Source organism: Papio anubis, chromosome 1 (genome assembly GCF_008728515.1).
Source record: "Papio anubis isolate 15944 chromosome 1, Panubis1.0, whole genome shotgun sequence".
Classification (NCBI taxonomy): Eukaryota; Metazoa; Chordata; class Mammalia; order Primates; family Cercopithecidae; genus Papio; species Papio anubis.
Genome location: NC_044976.1, coordinates 9,910,495 through 9,929,807, shown reverse-complemented (window position 1 = coordinate 9,929,807; position 19,313 = coordinate 9,910,495). Strand labels below are relative to the sequence as shown.

At 56.6% G+C, this 19,313-nt stretch overlaps 2 protein-coding genes across 3 annotated transcripts in view; both read left to right on the top strand.

Moving 5' to 3' along the window:
- Positions 1–581: 581 nt before the first annotated feature.
- Positions 582–5,958, top strand: SRM (spermidine synthase). Its single transcript, XM_009192078.2, has 8 exons — positions 582–873; positions 1,304–1,424; positions 1,756–1,848; positions 3,764–3,917; positions 4,450–4,533; positions 4,617–4,762; positions 5,463–5,585; positions 5,662–5,958. Exons 1-8 carry the CDS (start codon positions 707–709, stop codon positions 5,680–5,682), a joined length of 909 nt encoding a protein of 302 aa, XP_009190342.1. The 5' UTR covers positions 582–706; the 3' UTR covers positions 5,683–5,958.
- An 8,594-nt stretch (positions 5,959–14,552) lies between these two features.
- The window catches only part of MASP2 (mannan binding lectin serine peptidase 2), a 19,547-nt gene continuing 14,786 nt past the window's right edge, over positions 14,553–19,313 (top strand). Inside the window, exons 1-6 of one of the 2 annotated variants that reach the window (XM_031664353.1) lie at positions 14,555–14,671; positions 14,755–14,983; positions 15,140–15,317; positions 16,336–16,467; positions 18,366–18,562; positions 18,880–19,027. In XM_031664353.1, the coding sequence (XP_031520213.1) occupies positions 14,667–14,671; positions 14,755–14,983; positions 15,140–15,317; positions 16,336–16,467; positions 18,366–18,562; positions 18,880–19,027 (889 nt within the window). In that variant the 5' untranslated portion in view covers positions 14,555–14,666. Of the gene's footprint in view, positions 14,672–14,754; positions 14,984–15,139; positions 15,318–16,335; positions 16,468–16,951; positions 17,108–18,365; positions 18,563–18,879; positions 19,028–19,313 lie in introns of those variants that run through there. The other variant, XM_021935922.2, reaches the window with a different exon arrangement.

The following is a 19,313-nucleotide window of genomic DNA, read 5'->3' as shown; positions in this document are numbered from 1 at the left end:
GAAAATGGCTAAATCCAGCTTGTTAATTCGCGGACTGTGATGATTCTTTCCAAGTAAATAAAAACCCTCAGTTCGCCCCGACGAGCCACATAATCTGTTCAAATCCAACAAGGAACCAGATTTTGGACGCAGCGAGGGATACGTTCTACTCGCTCCGTGCAACAACGTAACCCACTGTAGCTGCCCGCTCCCGTGTCTCCAGCCCAAAGGCTGACTCCCGAGTCCGCACGTCCCAGCGCTCTCGCACTCCGCACCAAGCCCGAGTCCCGCAGTCCCTAGCGGCCCTCGGTGCTTCCCAACCCCGAGAAGGGAGCAGAGGCCGGTGGTGCACCGCCCCGGCTGGTTGAGGCGGAGGAAGGACCCAGACCCCTTCCGCCGGCCCAGCCCGCCCCGGAACCCTGCCCGGCAGCCCGGCCCCGGCCGGGCCCCACGTGGCCCCTGCAGCGGGCCGCACTACCTTGCTGCCGCCGACGGACGGCGCCCCCCAGCCACTCCGCGCCACTCTGCGTGCCGGTGGCCAATGAGCGCCCGGCGAGGCCCCTTTGCCATTGGAGAGCGCGGGCTCCGCCCCCGCCGGCAGGCCCCGCCCCGCGCCCGGGTTAGGTTGCGGCGCGGGCGGCAGGCGGAGCTGGTCCCGTTGTGCTGCGGCTCCGCGCGGCCTGCAGTCCCGGGCCCGCGCCCCGCGCCGCCCGCCCGCCTGCCCGCCATGGAGCCCGGCCCCGATGGCCCCGCTGCATCCGGCCCCGCCGCCATCCGCGAGGGCTGGTTCCGCGAGACCTGCAGTCTGTGGCCCGGCCAGGCCCTGTCGCTGCAGGTGGAGCAGCTGCTCCACCACCGGCGCTCGCGCTACCAGGACATCCTAGTCTTCCGCAGGTACCGCCGCTGCCCGCGGGCGCCGGCTTCCTCGGCTCAGCCCAGGCCGCCTGCTGCCCGCCTCACGGGCCCCTCCACGCCGGGACCCAAGCCGGCCGGACCCCGTCCTGCCCTGACTCCCTCGCCACCCCTCACCCCGCCTCCCTGGGCTGGGGCTGGGGCTGCGGGCTGGCCTCTTGGGCGGGGGAGCCGGAGTCTGCGCCCCGCTCCACGTGTCAGCCTCGGGATACGTCAGAACCCGAGTAGACCCCGGTTCCCACCCCAGCCTGCACCCGGCGGCCCGCCTGCCGTTCCTCGCCACGTGTCACCATCGCTCCCCACCCCTGGGACCCCTAGGCGGGTTGGGGAGACCCTCCTCACCCAGGGCGGCTTGGGGTATGTTTTCCCCACCCCAGAGAACCCAGGCCCCTGACTGTCACTCCGCCCGCAGTAAGACCTATGGCAACGTGCTGGTGTTGGACGGTGTCATCCAGTGCACGGAGAGGGACGAGTTCTCCTACCAGGAGATGATCGCCAACCTGCCTCTCTGCAGCCACGCCAACCCGCGAAAGGTACCCCAGTGTCCCCTGGAACAGTGCCGGACGAGGGGCGGCCCCAGGTGTGCCCCGGACTCTTCCCAGATGCTGCCTGCACGGTTGTCAGAGAAAGTGCTAGCAAGGCCAGGGAGTCCCGCAGAGAGGTGGGGGCCGACACTGACGCCGCCTCGGAAGCCTAGGGCAGCCCTGGAAGCAACTTCCAGGAAAGGGGACACCAGCACGAAAGATTTTCCGAGGGTAGAAAATGATGAGGCCCGTGGGTCCGAGGGACCAGGGGGTCTGCTTCTGGGTCCTGGGGGCGCCCAGTTCTGCCAGGGCCCCTGCCTTTACTGCCCCCTCCTCCCAGGTGCTGATCATCGGGGGCGGAGATGGAGGTGTCCTGCGTGAGGTGGTGAAGCACCCCTCCGTGGAGTCTGTGGTCCAGTGTGAGATAGACGAGGTGAGTGCCGGCATTGAGCCAACTGGGTGGGCTTTGAGTCCTGGTTCTCCCGCTAGCCAGCTGTTCCCTTGAAATGGGTGCACACCCCTGAGCAAGGCAGGTGGGGCCTGTTTCCCCATCTGGAAAACACCTGGTCAGGGAGGGTTCAGTAGGAAAACCAGATGGCAGAGAGCCTGGCAGGTGGTGAGGGCACCTGCGTGGCGAGTTCTTAGTAATGAAATCTGAAGCACATCGAATCCTTAGAATTTTTTTTCTGAGACGGAGTTTTGCTCTTGTTGCCCAGGCTGGAGTGCAGTAGCACAATCTTGGCTCACTGCAACCTCCACCTCCCAGGCTTAAGTAATTCTTCCACCTCAGCCTCCCAAGTAGCTGGGATTACAGACATGCGCTACCATGCCCAGCTAATTTTATATTTTTAGTAGAGATGGGGTTTCTCCATGTTGGTCAGGCTGGTCTTGGACCTCGTGACCTCAGGTGATCTGCCAGCCTTGGCCTCCCAAAGTAGTGGGATTACAGGCATGAGCCATCCCGCCCAGTCGACTAAGCTGATTTTTAAGCTGATTTTTAATCTCATCCCCCGGCAGGGCCCCGAGACAGCTCAACTATTAGTACATTACCCCTTACGCTCAGTAGCTGCTCACTAAAATCATGCTACGTGCCAGGTGTTGCCCGGGTACGGGGACAGTGGTAGACAGATCAGTCCCTGCCCCCTAGGAGCTGATGTCCTAGTTAAAGGAGACATCAAATGGCCAGACATGGTGGCTCACGCCTCCCAGCACTTTGGGAGGCTGAGGTGGGCGGATCACAAAGTCAGGAGTTTGAGACCAGCCTGGCCAACATGATGGAACCTCCGTCTCTACTAAAAATACAAAAAAAAAAAAAAAAATGGCAGGACTTGGTGGCATGCGCCTGTAATTCCAACTACTTGGGAGGCCGAGGCAGGAGGTTGCGTTGCAGTGAGCTGAGATCGTGCCCCTGCACTCCAGCCTGGGCAGCAAAGCAAGACTCTGTCTCGAAAAAATAAATATTGACTGGGCGGACGTGGTGGCTCACACCTGTAATCCCAGCACTTTGGGAGGCTGAGGCGGGTGGATCACCAGGGCAGGAGATCCGAGACCATCCTGGCTAACACGGTGAAACCCCGTCTCTACTAAAAATACAAAAAATTAGCCGGGCGTGGTGGCGGGCGCCTGTAATCCCTGCTACTCGGGAGGCCGAGGCAGGAGAATGGGGTGAACCCGGGAGGCGGAGCTTGCAGTGAGCTGAGATTGCGCCACTGCACTCCAGCCTGGGTGACACAGCGAGACTCCATCTCAAAAAAGAAAAAAAAGAAAAGAAATAAATAGGAAGGGACAAGAAAGCCACTCAGACAGGGTGATTTGGTCTGGAAGGAGCGGGTAGGGTTGGGAGAGAGGAGCTCAAGCCACAGGCAAGAGCCGGCTCTCAAGGAGAAAGAGAGGTACCAGAGTTTTTCCCGCTTTACACATTATAAACTGAGGTTCCTAAAAGGGGCCAGCTGTGGAGGCTCACAACTGTAATCCTAGCGCTTTTCGGAGGCCGAGGTGGGAGGATCCCTCGAGCCTAGGAGTTCGAGGCAACATAGGGAGACTCCATCTCTACCAAAAATTTAAAAAGTAGCCGAGCATGATGGAACACACTCGAAGTCCCAGCTACTCAGGAGGCTGAGGTGGGAGGATCACCTGAGCCCTGGAGGCCGAAGGTGCAGTGAGCCATGATCCATGCCACTGTACTCCAGCCTAGGCCACAGAGTGAGACCCTGTCTCAAACAAAAAAAAAAGGAAGGGCTTGGCCAAGGTCACTTGCCTGTGAGGCACTTGGAGAGTCCCACGTGGCTGTGTCTGGCTCCAGGTCCCCCAGCCCCTTGGCCCAGTCTGGTCCCTCCCATCCCCTCCAGGATGTCATCCAAGTCTCCAAGAAGTTCCTGCCAGGCATGGCCATTGGCTACTCTAGCTCGAAGCTGACCCTACATGTGGGTGACGGTTTTGAGTTCATGAAACAGAATCAGGATGCCTTCGATGTGATCATCACTGACTCCTCAGACCCTATGGGTAAGCAGCGGATGGGCCCCAGGGTTTTCTGACAGCTGCGGGTCTGGAGGTCAGCCTCCCCCAGGCCTTCAGAGTCGAGGATAGAGCAGCCTCCCGCCCCTTGAACTAGAGCTGTACTTTTCCCTTCTCAGTTGTTACCTGCCCTCTGAAACATGGCTCAGGACAGTAGGCAGGAGCCGGGCCACTGCCCTGAGTTCACAAGCTGGGCCCCAAGGAGAGTGAGGATCTGGCATTGGGACACTGAGGCCCCTGTGTCCTCTTCAGCCTCCCCTCTGCTCTGGACTGGTCAGCACTGGAGTGGGGGCAGGTTCTAGTCTTGGACCAAGGCCTGGATTAGAGGTTCCTCTGCTGTGGTGCCAATGACACTCCCCCAAGAATGGGACTCAGGTGTGGAGCCTGTCACCCACAGACCTGGGTTCAGATCCTGGCTCTGGCCACCTGGCAGCTGTGTGGGTCTGTGTAGCGGGGTAAGAGTGGCCCTGGAGGTCTCAGCCAGACTCTGTTCAGTGTGTCTCCCTCCATCCTTCCCCAGGCCCCGCCGAAAGTCTCTTCAAGGAGTCCTATTACCAGCTTATGAAGACGGCCCTCAAGGAAGATGGTGTCCTCTGCTGCCAGGGTGAGCCACAGGCCTGGAGCAGTGGGGCGGGTGGGGCGGGGCAGGGCAGGCCCTGCCAGATGCTGATGCTTCGGGGCCCCCAGGCGAGTGCCAGTGGCTGCACCTGGACCTCATCAAGGAGATGCGGCAGTTCTGCCAGTCCCTGTTCCCTGTGGTGGCCTACGCCTACTGCACCATCCCCACCTACCCCAGCGGCCAGATCGGCTTCATGCTGTGCAGCAAGAACCCGGTGAGATGGGGGTGCCCAGGGGTGGGGGTCGGGGGAAGTAAATAAAGATCCCTCCCCCTGCCGGGCGCGGTGGCCACGCCTGGAATCCCAGCGCTTTGGGAGGCCGAGGCGGGCGGATCTCGAGGTCAGGAGATGGAGACCATCCTGGCTAACACGGTGAAACCCCATCTCTACTAAAAATACAAAACAATTAGCTGGACACGGCGGCGTTTGCATGTTGTCCCAGCTGCTGGGGAGGCTGAGGCAGGAGAATGGCGTGAACCCGGGAGGCGGAGCTTGCAGGGAGCCGGGATCACACCACTGCACTCCAGCCTGGGGGACAGAGAAAGGCTCCATCTCAAAAAAAATAAAAAATAAAAAAAGAGCCGTCCCCAGGCCGGGCGCAGTGTCTTACGCCTGGAATCCCAGCACTTTGGGAGACCAAGGCGGGCAGATTGCTTGAGGTCAGGAGTTCAAGACCAGCCTGACCAACATGGAGAAACTCCATCTCTACTCAAAATACAAAAAAAAAAAAAAAAAATTAGCTGGGTGTGGTGGCGTGTACCTGAGGCTGAGGCAGGAGAATCACTTGAACCCAGGAGGCAGAGGTTGCAGTGAGCCGAGATGACGCCACTGCACTCCAGCGAGGGCAACAGAGCGAGACTCCGTCTCAAAAAAAAAAAAAAGTACCCCCCCTGATGTGCCCTGGCCCGGTCCCCAGAGCACCAACTTCCAGGAGCCGGTTCAGCCGCTGACGCAGCAGCAGGTGGCACAGATGCAGCTGAAGTACTACAACTCCGATGTGCACCGCGCCGCCTTCGTGCTGCCCGAGTTTGCCCGCAAGGTGGGTGGCCTGTGGGGCCAGGCGGGGGGACCCAGGGACCCAGAGCACCCTCCTGACTGGCCTCGTGTCCCTCCAGGCCCTGAATGACGTGAGCTGAGCCCAGGTGCCACCGCGGATGCCACCCAGGACCTCGGACCTTGGAGCCTGCAGGGTGCCTCGGCCCCTCGAGCCCTGGGCCAGACCTCCTCCCGGCTCTCGCCCACCAACCAAGTGTTACAAGCCCCAGAATGCTGCCCGGCCTGCCCTGCTAGGCGGACTGTCTGTGTGTCTGTCTCTCTGGCGTTCCACCTCCAAGCCTATACCAGCTGTGTACAGCGCCATCTCTCTGCCTTCTGTTGCCCCTCACTCACCAAACACGTGTATTTATAGCAAAGATTGGAGTTCTGTGTCTCCTGACCTTGGCTGGGCCCAGGCAGGGCCACATTCATTGGGCGCCTCTGGGGTGAGGGTCTGCAGGGGCCTTGCTGTCTGACCCCCAAGGGTCTGCTGCAGGCCTGGGGCTGCAGGTGGGCCCTCATGGATAACCTGGGGCACAGAGGGTCACCGCAGTCATCATGTGGGACCCAGAACTGTCCTGGGAAGCTGACGTAGCCGTCCCTTTACCAAACCCTTCACAAGACCACTGGTGACAGCCCCCCAAGGCAGTGGGGTGAGTGAGGTCAGGGTGGGGCTGCCCGGGAACCTCCTCAGAATTGAGGCCACTCACAGGTGTAAGTCAGGTCCCATCCAGGTGCTCCAGGGCAAATATAGGAAGGGGTTGCAGGGCTAGTTTTTTGGGCCTTTTTAAGCACATCAGGAGCTTAACACTGGCCCAGTGACTGTACCCTGACCCCACTCGAGGTATTCAGGCTTGGGTTCAAATTCCCACCATGCCCTGCCTCCCGTGTGGACAAATTGAGAAAGCAGATGTGGGCGCCCGCACCAGGGACTGCGAGGACAGGGGCTGTCCCCTCTCCAAGGTGCTGAACTCCTGCCTTCCAGGATGCAACGGTGGTGGGAGGAGGACAGAAAAAGAACCCTCCTTGCATGGGCATGGGCCTGAGTTGCCAACCCCTTTCCCCACCCTGGGCAGGGCCTGGGCCACAGGATGAATCAGGGTGGGAGGCCCCACTCCCAGCTGAGGCAGCCACCTCAGAGCCCTGACTCACCCGGGAATGTTTTCCGGGACATCAGAATAAGGGGGATTCAATTTCGCCATAAACTCTGGCCTCAGGCCAGTCACAGCCCTCCAGGCTCCACCCGCCCCCCACTCCCCACCCCTGTGAGCTCACCAGACTGAGCACCTTCAGACCTTTGGCCCTTCAGCAGATCTGACCTCAGGCTAACTTCTCCAGGCCACCCTGACCTTTCAAATCAGTCTGGGGAGCTGGCGTCTGCCCCGGGGCCTTCACAGTCCCAGGGAAGGCCCGAGAGGAGCAGCTGGCGGTCAGGTGGGTTGGCAGGGGCTATTTCCGGAGCTTAACAGGCCAGGCTGCAGCTGGGTGGACCAGGCACTTTAATCTTCACAACCACCTGCCTGCAAGGTACTGTTCCTGCTGCACAGAGAGGCAAGGCGATGTGCCTAAGGACACACAGCCAATCAGCAGCCACCGTCTGAGGCCACTCCACCCTGCTCACCCCAGGGCCTCCTGCATCTCAGGCCAGGCACTCTGAATGTCCTGGAATGGATGGCCTCTCTGACATCTACTCCCTGGCCAAGATCCAGGCAGGAATGCTGCCCCCTTAGAGGGAGGATCCCATGACCCCCTAGGCGTGAGGGCCTTTCCCCAAGGGCTCTGGAATCAGACCTCGGTCCAGATCTCAACTCTGCTTCCCTTAGCTCTGTGACCTGCAGCCATGCAGACCCTCTGCCTGTTACCCCGATGTCAGAGGGGGAGCACACCGTCCGTTAGGAAGCTTTGGTGAGAAGCACGTGCGACACAGCACTCAACCAGTGCCAGCGCTCTGCACTGGCCCATCAGGACCACCTATCAGGGCGAGGAGAGAGGAGGGAGGGTGGACCAGGTTGCAGAAACAGCCGGGGCCATCTGGGAAGCAGGAGATCTGAGAAGCAGCAGCAGGAAGATGAAGTTGCTGGCAGCGTGGATCCTCTGCCTCCCCAGCCTATAGTCAAGTCTATACACACCTGCCCGCCTTGAAGGGGCATGTGCCAGGGATGGGGGCAAGCCTGAGCCCCACGACCAGGTGAGTGCGATGCAGCCCAGGATAATTACTGAAACAAGCAGCCTTGATGAGGACACAACCTGGGTCCCCCAGAATCTTTGGGCCACAGAATCTTTGGGCCCAGAAATTTTTGGGCCACAAACAGGCCCAGTGTGGTATGGGGAATAACATCAATCCTATCTAGACTTTTCAAAATTTGATTTATTAAAATGAGCCAGGCCCCCGGCTTAAGGATTCATGGGTCCCTGTGGCTTGTCAGAAGAAAAATCATAGTCCTCCTCCCGCAGCCTCTTTCCTTCTTGGAGCTAATTATTTTGGTGTTTATCTTCTGTAGTAGAAAAAGAAATCGATTTGGTGTTTGTCCCCACTTCCTGCCACGGAGCCCCTAACACCTTTGGAAATTCCTGATGGGTAGGAGTGTCTTGTCATTCCTTATATGCTCCGTCAGATAACTCCCGAGTTTATGCTAACGCAGTGATTTAGGGTAGAGCCCCCGGGGAGCTTCAGGGTGGGGTTGGTAAGACCTAAAGACTGGAGGGTTGGGACTTTCACCCCACCCAGTGACCACCAGGAAAGGATCAGGAGAAGTCTGGAGATGAAGCTCTACAAATTCATGAACAATGAGCGCAGCCCGGGGTTGGTGGCTCATGCCTGTAATCCCAGCACTTTGGGAGGCCGAGGTGCACAGATCACTTGAGGCCAGGCTCGTTGGGAAGCCAACGTCGCAAAACCTCGTCTCTACTAAAAATACAAATATTAGCCGGGCGTGGTGGCGCGCGTTGATATCGCCAGCTACTCAGGAGACTGAGGCTGGGGAATCGCCTAAACCCAGGAAGCAGAGGTTGTGAAACTACCTTTGCCAAATTATGACTGAGACAGTGAAGGAGACCTATCTTAACCAACTCCATCTTGCTTCTAACCGCCAAGCTGTCCTTGTTCATTCTTGGGTGTAGGCTGAACTAACTTTGGGAGAAACTTAGTATATGGTTTAAACAAAGACGGTCACAGCCCTTTTTCAAAGCAGATGTTCTTGCCTGGGGACTAGATTGTCATTGTAGGATTAACATTAGCCACAAGATTAGAAATGATGGTTTGGAGTCATGCAGCTGGAGGCTACAAGATTCCAACCCTCCCTAAACTGCTCCTAAAATCAGTCCTTGAGATATTTTGCAGACCCTGCACTTCATGGCCCCACCCAGATGGATAAACTGGCTCATCTGATCCTGTGACCCCGACCCAGGAACGGACTCAGTGCAAGAAGACAGCTCTGACTCCGACTTCCTCTGATTTCATCCCTGACCAACAGCACTCCTGGCTCACCGGCTTCCCCCACCCACCAAGTTATCCTTAAAAACTCTGCTCCCCAAATGCTCGGGGAGACTGATTTGAGTAGCAGTAAAATTCTGGTCTCCCGCACAGCCAGCTCTGCATGAATTACTCTTTCTCTATTGCGATTTCCTGGTCTCGATGAATCAGCTCTGTCTAGGCAGCCAACAAGGTGAACCCCTTGGGCGATTACAGTTACAGTGAGCCAAGATCGCACCACCGCACTCCAGCCTGGGCGACAGAGCAAGTTTCTGTCTTAAAATAATAATAATAATAATAATAATAATAATAATGAAAAAACAGTTAAAGAAAAGGAAAAAGCAAAAGAAAATAAAAGAATAACTCTGGACGGAAATAGAGTTATAATTTAGCATTGATCAGGCTGCACTCTGGCAGTTACCTCCATGTAACTGAAAGTCAGGTAGCACCGTGCCCGACCAGGCTTTTCTTTAAGAATTGCTTGAGCTAGTCAGGGCACGGTGGCTCGCGACTGTAATCACAACACTTTGGGAGGCTGAGGCGGGCAGATCACCTGAGGTCAGGAGTTCAAGACCAGCCTGGCCAACATGGGGAAACCTGGTCTCTGCTAAAAATACAAACATTAGCCGGGTGTGGTGGCGGACACCTGTAATCCCAGCTACTCGGGAGGCTGAGGCAAGAGAATTGCTTGAACCCAGGAGGCAGAGTAGCTGGGATTACAGGCACGTGCCTCCACATCCAGCTAATTTTTGTATTTTGAGTAGAGTCAAGGTTTTACCATATTAGCCATACTGGTCTCAAACTCCTGACCTCAAGTGATCCACCCGACTCAGCCTCCCAAAGTGCTAGGATTAAGGCCGGGCACAGTGTTGAGAGTTTGAGACCAGCCTGACCAACACGGAGAAACCCCGTCTCTACTATAAATACAAAATTAGCCAGGTGTGGTGGTGCATGACTGTAGTCCCAGCTACTAGGGAGGCTTAGGCAGGAGAATCACTTGAACCCAGGAGGTGGAGGTTGCCGTGAGCTGAGATCACACCACTGCACTCCAACCTGGGCAACAAGAGCAAAACTCTGTCTCAAAAGAAAAACACAAACAAAAGCCAAAGTGCTGGGATTACAGGTGTGAGCCACTGCATCTGGCCTTATGATAACATTTTATCTCCTACACAGCTTCTTGTTTTCCCTGGAGGTTCTTTTTCTGTTTGTTTCTCGTTACTTAGTCTTCAATAAATTTATCACTCATTTAGCCCCAAAATGTTCACTAATTCTCTAAATGCTCCTGGGACTCAACAGGTGCTTGTCTTAATTTAATTTAATGTAACTTAATTTAGGAGAGCTAAGTAATTAAACATGAGGCCAAAGTACATAAGAAAGTGGCAGTCTTTTATTGCAAATATGCGCACACTCTCGGGCAAGGTTCTCTGGTCCTCAGGTGTGGGGGGCCAGGGAAGTTGCGCTGGCGCTCTCGGGTGAGGTTCTCCGGTCCACGAATGCAGGGGCCGAGGAAGTCACACCAGCGTTTACCGGCGGCGGACTTTTATGCATTGGTACTGGAAGGGGGAGGGCAGTGGGCAGGATAAGGGCGTGATAGAGGCATCTCCATAGGTGTGGCCGAGTAAGTTTCCATCTCTTCGGATTGACGTCCCGGGGCACCTGCTCAGTTGATCTGCATTTTCCCGCACGCAAGTAAGTTGGTGATGAAGAACCCGGAAGCAACAAGGGCGGTGCCTTCTTGTTTACCTTCCTCCATCTTGTCCCTTCTCCCTCACCCAAACAGTGCTCTGTCATTGTCCCCTTTCTGGAGAAGCTGTCCAGAGCCTTCTCACTGCCCCCAATGGAGTCCCTTAGTGAATGGCATCTCTTGGACCTTATGTCTTCCTATTGAAACTGCCCTTGCAAAATTATGACATAACTGACCCCATCCTGTTCCTGACCTCCAAGCTGACCCTGCTCATTCCTGGGCGTAGGCCCAGCTGACCGGGGGAGGAATTTAGAGTTCAACTTGAAACAAGAATAATAATAGTTCCTCCCTAAAACTACTCTCTTCCCTGTTCTGGGGCTGAACCACCACCTTGGTAAGATTAATGAGCAGTCACAAGACAGGTGTAGTTTCTTTCTTTCTTTTTCTTTTCTTTTTTTAAGACGGAGTCGTGGCTGGGCACAGTGGCTCATGCCTGTAATCCCAGCACTTTAGGAGGCTGAGGCTGGTGGATCATAAGGTCAGGAGTTCAAGACCAGCCTGGCCAACATGGTGAAACCCCATCTCTACTAAAAATACAAAAATTAGCCGGGCATGTTGACACATGCCTGTAATCCCAGTTACCTGGGAGGCTGAGGCAGGAGAATCACTTGAACCCAGGAGGTGGACGCTGCAATGAGCTGAGATCATACCACTGCACTCCAGCCTGGGACAGAGCGAGACTCTTTTTTTTATACGTTAGCTAATTGAGATGGAGGCTCACTCTGTCCCAGACTGGAGTGCAGTGACGCGATCTCGGCTCATTGCAGCCTCCCAGGTTCAAGCGATTCTCCTGCCTCAGCCTTCCAGGTAGCTGGGATTACAGGCATGCACCACCACGCCCGGCTAATTTTTGTATTTTTAGTAGAGATGAGGTTGAACTGCAAAATAATTCTTTTTTCTGATCTTTTGAATATGATTTGCTGCTTGATTTTTCTCTTTCTCTTTGTTTGTAGAACATAATTCTTCTCTCCAGTGTTTTTAAATATATGTAAAGGTGTATTAATATTTTTATCTCCTTTTTCTGGGCACTTGGGGCACACTTTCGATCAGTATCACATTCTTCAGTTCTGGGAAATTTTCTTGCATTATTATTATTACTATGTATGTATTTTTTGAGACAAAATCTTACTGTGTCACCCAGGCTGGAGTTCAATGGCATGAACATGGCTCTCTGCAACCTTGAGACCTCCTGGGTTCAAGCGATCCTCCCACCTCAGCCTGCCGAGTAGCTGGGACTAAAGGTGCATGCCACCGTGCCTGGCTAATTTAAAAAAAAAATTTTTTTTAGAGGCAAGGTCTTGCTATGTTGCCCAGGCTGGTCTTGAACTCCTGGTCTCAGGCAACCCACCTGCCTCAGCCTCCCAGCCTCCTGGGATTACAGGCAGGAGTCACTACACCCAGCCAGAGTCCCAGTCTCTAAAAGAAAATAGGCTAGGTATGGTGGCTTACGCCTATAATCCCAGCACTTTGGGAGGCTGAGGCAGACGGATCACCTGAGTTTGGGAGTTCGAGACCAGCCTGACCAACATGGAAAAACCCCATCTCTACTAAAAATACAAAATTAGCCAGGCGTGGTGGCGCATGCCTGTAATCCCAGCTACTCGGGAGGCTGAGGCAGGAGAATTGCTTGAACCTGGGAGGCGGAGGTTTGGTGGCTCACACCTGTAATCCCAGCACTTTGTGAGGCTGAGGCAGGTGGATCGCTTTGGCTCAGGAGTTCGAGACCAGCCTGGGCAATACAGGGAGACCACCCCCCCCCCCATCTCTACAAAAAACGAAAACAAAAACAAAGGGGATTAAAAAAAAGAAAAGAGATGAATCCATGAGGATAGAGTGTGGAAGAGGAAGCAGCAGCCTCAAAGTTCTGGAAGCTGGAAGAACAGATAAACAGGTGTGAAATAACTGGAAAGCAACTTATTTATTTATTTTTTTTGAGATGGAGTCTCACTCTGTCGTCCAGGCTGGAGTGCAGTGGTGCGATCTCGGATCACGGCAACCTCTGCCTCCTGGGCTCAAGTCATTCTCCTGCCTCAGCCTCCTGAGTAGCTGGGATTGTAAGTGCACACTGCCACACCCAGATGATTTTTATATTTTTAGTAGAGACGGGATTTTACCATGTTGGTCAGGCTGGTCTCAAACTCCCAACCTCGTGATCCACCCGGGTACCTTGGCCTCCCAAAGTGCTGAGATTACTGGCATGAGCCACCAAGCCTGGCCAAAAGCAACTTCTAAGCCTGCAATGGAATTGGGAATTGGTGGCACCAGGTCCTTCCAGCAGGGTTTAAGAAATTAGCCAGCCTGAGGTTGGGCACGGTGGCTCACACCTGTAATCCCAGCACTTTGGGAGGCCGAGGCAGGCAGATCACCTGAGGGCGGAAGTTCGAGACCAGCCTGACCAACATGGAGAAACCCCCATCTCTACTAAAAATACAAAATTAACCAGGTATGGTGGTGCTTGCCTGTAATCCCAGCTACCTGGGAGGCTGAGGCAGGAGAATCGCTTAAACCCGGGGGGCGGAGGTTGCAGTGAGCCAAGATCATGCCATTGCCTTCCAGTCTGGGCGACAGAGCAAAACTCTGTCTCAAAAAAAAAAAAAAAAAAAAGAAAGAAAGAAATTAGCCAGGCTGAGCAACAGCAAAACTTCCCATTTCAACAGCAAGACCTCTCTACAAAAAATAAAAACATGAAAGTTGGGTGTGGTGGCTCACGCCTGTAATCCCAGCACTTTGGGAGGCCAAGGTGGGCAGATCATTTGAGATCAGGAGTTCAAGGTCAGCCTGGCCAACATGGTGAAACCTGTCTGTACTAAAAATACAAAACTTAGGCCAGGCACAGTGGCTCACTCCTGTGGTCCCAGCACTTTGGGAGGCCGAGGCAGGTGAATCACAAGGTCAGGAGATAGAGACCATCCTGGCTAACTCGGTGAAACCCCGTCTCTATTAAAAATACAACAAATTATGTAACAAATCTGCACGTTATGCACATGTACCCTACAACTTAAAGTATAATAATAATAAATAAATTTTTAAAAAAATACAACAAATTAGCTGGGCATGGTGGCGGGCACCTGTAGTCCCAGCAACTGGGGAGGCTGAGGCAGGAGAATGGCATGAACCCAGGAGGCGGAGCTTGCAGTGAGCCGAGATTGTGCCACTGTACTCCAGCCTGGGCAACAGAGCAAGACTCCGTCTAAAAAAAAAAAAATACAAAACTTAGCCAGGCCTAGTGGTGCACGCCTGTAGTCCCAGCCACTCAGGAGGCTGAGACAGGAGAATGGCGTAAATCTGGGAGGCGGAGCTTGCAGTAAGCTGAGATCTGGCCACTGCACTCCAGCCTGGGTGACAAAGCGAGACTCCGTCTCAACAAAAAAAAAAAAAAAAAAAAGAAAACACCACCACCACCACCTAGCCAATCCTCATTCCCCATCCCCTCACCCCAGCAGAAACTTAGACACATTCCTGGAAGGGGTAAAATGAGCCGGACATGGCATTGCATACCTGTGGTCCCAGCCACCTGGGAGGCCGAGGTGGGAGGATTGCTTGAACCCGGGAAGTAGAGGCTGCAGTGAGCTATGATTGCAGCACTGCACTCAAGCCTGGGCAACAGAACAGGATCCAAAAAAAAAAAGAGAGGAGGGGGCAGAGCCAGGATTTGTTTCCAAGCTGTTGTTGCCTAGGTCCAACTCCTGGCTCCTGGAGCAGCCTGTCCTCCCTGCCTGGAACTCTGAGCCGGCTGGAGTCATGGAGGTGATTCCCAGAATCCCAGAGTCAGAGAGGCTGGGGGCAGGGGCAGGGCACTGGACAAACAGATCAAAGGTGAGACCAGTGTAGGGCTGCAGACCAGGCCAGGCCAGCTGGACGGGCACACCATGAGGTAAGTGGGCGCCCACAGACTCCCTGCAGGGTGTGGGGTGGGAGCACAGGCCTGGGCCCTCACCGCCCCTGCCCTGCCCGCAGGCTGCTGACCCTCCTGGGCCTGCTGTGTGGCTCAGTGGCCACCCCCTTGGGCCCGAAGTGGCCTGAACCTGTGTTTGGGCGCCTGGCATCCCCTGGCTTTCCAGGGGAGTACGCCAATGACCAGGAGTGGCGCTGGACCCTGACCGCACCCCCCGGTTACCGGCTGCGCCTCTACTTCACCCACTTTGACCTGGAGCTCTCCCACCTCTGCGAGTACGACTTCGTCAAGGTGCCGTCAGGACGGGAGGGCTGGGGTCTCTCAGGATCAGGGGGTTCACACGGAGTAGCCAGGGTTCAGGGAGACCTGGGAGCAGGGGCCAGGCTTGGCCAGGAGGGAGATCAGGCCTGGTCTTGCCTTCCCTCCCTGTGACACCTGACCCCACAGCTGAGCTCGGGGGCCAAGGTGCTGGCCACGCTGTGTGGGCATGAGAGCACAGACACGGAGCGGGCCCCTGGCAACGACACCTTCTACTCACTGGGCTCCAGCCTGGACATTACCTTCCGCTCCGACTACTCCAACGAGAAGCCGTTCACAGGGTTCGAGGCCTTCTACGCAGCCGAGGGTGAGCCAAGAGGGGACCTGCGACATCTCAGTCTGCGCAGCTGACTGTCGGGGTAACTCTGTCTTAGGCCAGGCAGCCCTGCCTTCAGTTTCCCCACCTCCCCCAGGGCAGGGGAGGGACCTCTGGCCTGACACCAGCTGCAATGCAAAGACCAAAACAGCCGTGACCGTGACCTCCATTCACATGGGCTGAGCGCCAACTCTGAGCCAGGGACCTGAGGACAGCATCGCCTCAAGTGACACAGGGACTGGCCGGGTGTGGGGGCTCACACCTGTAATTAAAGCACTTTAGGAGGCCGAGGCTGGCTGATCACTTGAGGTCAGGAGTTCAAGACCAGCCAGGGCGACATGGTGAAACTCCATCTCCACTAAAACTACAAAAATTAGCTGGGCGTGGTGGCATGCACCTGGAATCCCAGCTACTAGGGAGGCTGAGGCAGGAGAATTGTTTGAACCCGCGAGGCGGAGGCTGTGGTGAACTGAGATCGTGCCACTGCACTCCAGCCTGGGCAACAGAGCTAGACTCCGTCTCAAAAAACAAAAAACGAAAATGATGCAGGGGCTGAGGACCCCATTTACAGCTGACAAAGTGGGGCCCTGCCAGCGGGAGCGCTGCCAGGATGTTTGATTTCAGATCTCAGTCCCTGCAGAGACCAACTGTGTGACCTCGGGCAAGTGGCTCAATTTCTCTGCTCCTTAGGAAGCGGCTGCAAGGGTTCGACACTGTAGCCCCGCCCCCTGGGTTTGATTGACTCCATCATTAGCTGGGTGGCCTTGGGCCGGACACTGAAACTCCCTCTGGTTTAACAGAGGTGATGTTTGCATCTTTCTCCCAGGGCTGCCGGGAGCTTGTAGCAACCCTAGGCCTGAAGGTGATTGGCCCCACACCAGTTCCCCACCCTAGACAGGATGAGGCCTCCTCTGAGGTCCACTCTGAGGTCATGGGTCTCCTGGGAGGAGGCCAGGCTGGATCCCTCCTCTCCCTCCTGACGGCCTGCCTGGCCCTGCCTCTCCCCCAGACATTGACGAGTGCCAGGTGGCCCCGGGAGAGGCGCCCGCCTGCGACCACCACTGCCACAACCACCTGGGTGGTTTCTACTGCTCCTGCCGTGTAGGCTACATCCTGCACCGTAACAAGCGCACCTGCTCAGGTGAGGGAGGCTGCCTGGGCCCCAGCGCACCCTGTCCTGGGATACATGGGGCTCCTCAGGGCCATTGCTGCTTTGCCCAGGGGTGCGGAAGGCCTGGGCCCTGGACACTGGGTGCTTCTAGGCCCTCCCGCCTGCAGCTCCGCTTCTCAACCCTGCTTTCCCCTCCCAGCAGCCAGGCTCATTCCCAGTGCCACCCTCCCCCACCAACTGAGGCTAATTCTAACACCTCGCCGTGTACCTGGCCCTAGCTGGGTTCTGGGAACCCCTCATGTAGCCACTTCCGGCCAGGGCAGCTGTTGCCAGCTCCTGGGGTGGGAGAGTCGGGGGGATCTAGCCCTGGTTCCTTGGGACCCCATCCCTGCACCGTGGAACTGGCCAGTGTTCTGGGGCATGGGCAGCCCCACCTGCTGGCGCTGACGCTGCCTCCCCACACTTGGTTTCTCCCTCTCGGTGTCTCTCCTCGTCTCTCTGATCTTTTTTCCAGAGCAGAGCCTCTAGCCTCCCCTGGAGCTCCGGCCTGCCCAGCAGGTCAGAAGCCAGAGCCAGCCTGCTGGCCTCAGCTCCGGGTCGGGCTGAGATGGCTGTGCCCCAACTCTCATTCACCCCCCACGGACCCAATAATAAACCTGGCTCCACCCCACCTGCTGCTGCGTGTCTCTGGGGTGGGAGGGTCAGGAGGTGGCGGGGTGCGCTCCTCTCTGCTGTCCCTCCTCACAGCCTCATGAACCCCAGGTCTGTGGGAGCCTCCTCCATGGGGCCACAGGCTCCTTGGCCAGAAGGGCTTGCTCTCACCCCCCGTTTTGAAGATGAGGCACTGAGACCCAGAGAGTGGCAGGGCCTCGCTCGCGTCCAGGTCCCCCAGAGGCTGAGCCCAGAGTAATCTTGAACCACCCCCATTCAGGGTCTGGCCTGGAGGAGCCTGACCCACAGAGGAGACACCCTGGGAGGTATTCATGGAGGGAGCAGTCTGGTTCCCCCAAATCCAGGGGTGATTCCCACTGCCCCATAGGTCACTTCCATGTGGAAGGAGGCAGGTAATGTGGGGGCTCCCCACGTCCTAGAGGCCTCACAACTCGAATGCCCCCGACTGCAGCTGCGGGTGGGGTGGTGGTATGGGATGGGGACCAAGCCTTCCTTGAGGGATGGAGCCCAGCCCGATGCCCTGCCTGTGGCAGCAGCATCAGCTGTTCCAGCGAGGAAGGAGAGCGCCAGACTCAGTCATGATCACTGTTGCCTTGAACTTCCAGGAGCTGTCCCCGGGACAGGGGCCAGACCTGGCGGAAGGGGGTGATGAGAGACCCTTCTTCCAGACGGTTCCCCCAGGAACCCAGGGGGCTGGCTGGTCTTGGCTGGGTTCGGGTAGGAGACCCTTGATGAATAAACTTTGGAATCGCTGGGGTGGCTGTAGGGTAATTTGGGGGAGTGCCAAAGGGGCCCTTAGGCTCGAGGAGACGCCCTTCTCTTTTCCCGAATTCCCAGGGACCAAGGAGAGTGTCCCCTCTTCCTCCTTCCTGTGTGTCCATCCACCCCTGCCCTGCACCCCGGCAGGGCCTGGTGGAACTCAATGCTCTAGCCCCCACCCTGGGGTTGCAACTCTGGCCCAGGACACCACCACACTCTTGGGGTGTGAGCGAGGGCCCATGCACTCCATGAGGCTAAAGCCTCAAAGCAAGAGAAACCCCTTCTCTAAGTGGCCCCTCAGCCATCGGGTGGGTCGTTTGGTTTCTGGCTAGGCCTCAGGGACTGGCCGTCTGCAGGGCCCAGCCCAACCCAGGGATGCAGATGTCCCAGCCACATCCCTGTCCCAGTTTCCTGCTCCCCAAGGCACCCACCCTGCTGTTGGTGCGAGGGCTGATGGAGGGCACACCAAGTCACTCCCCCGCCTTCCCTCCTTCCAGCCCTGTGCTCCGGCCAGGTCTTCACCCAGCGGTCTGGGGAGCTCAGCAGCCCTGAATACCCACAGCCGTACCCCAAACTCTCCAGTTGTACTTACAGCATCCGCCTGGAGGAGGGGTTCAGTGTCATTCTGGACTTTGTGGAGTCCTTCGATGTGGAGACGCACCCTGAAACCCTGTGTCCCTACGACTTTCTCAAGGTCTGGCTTCTGGGGCCATCATCTTGTCCCAGATCCTCCCCCTCAGCCCAGCTGCACCCCCTACTTCCTGCAGCACGGCCCCCACCATGTTCCTGTCACCTTCAGCGACCCCCCCACCTCTCCAGGTGCTGTGGGGGTCCAAGGCTGGGGCCTTCTGAGTACAAGTGTGGGAGGGAGAGCGGGGAGGGGCACCCCGATCCATGGCCTGGGGTGGCCTCATTGGCTCTCCCTGAACTGCTGAGGAGGTGGGCTGCTTCCCTCTGGCCCAGGCCAGACCCGGGCAGCCGCTCCCCTGCTTTCATGAGCTTCTTTCTCAGATTCAAACAGACAGTGAAGAACACGGCCCGTTCTGTGGGAAGACATTGCCCCGCAGGATTGAAACAAAAAGCAACACGGTGACCATCACCTTTGTCACGGATGAGTCAGGAGACCACACAGGCTGGAAGATCCACTACACGAGCACAGGTGAGCAAGTGGGTCTCAGATCCTGGCTGGAAGCGCAGAGCTGCCTCTCTCCTGGAGTGTCAAGGAGCTGTAGAGTGTGGGGCTCCTTCTGGGCCAGGACTAGGAAGAGACACCAGGTTTAGTGGTGTCTGAGGTATGAGGCAGCAGTCCTCTAAGGGGAAGCATCCGCTGTCTCTCCCTCCAGCCAGCCACCCATCCATCCTTCCACCACTCATCCTTCCAACCACCCATTCCCCCATCCACTCATCCATTTACCCACCCATCCTTCTGTCCACTCATCCTTCCA

What these genes read in the sequence shown, in the direction of transcription:
- SRM (XM_009192078.2), top strand. Translation starts at nt 707, where the DNA reads ATGGAGCCCGGCCCCGATGGCCCCGCTGCATCCGGCCCCGCCGCCATC. An exon ending in TCCAGTGTGAGATAGACGAG is followed by an intron (nt 1,849 to 3,763) that starts GTGAGTGCCGGC and finishes CATCCCCTCCAG; the next exon opens with GATGTCATCCAAGTCTCCAA. An exon ending in TGCCCGAGTTTGCCCGCAAG is followed by an intron (nt 5,586 to 5,661) that starts GTGGGTGGCCTG and finishes GTGTCCCTCCAG; the next exon opens with GCCCTGAATGACGTGAGCTG.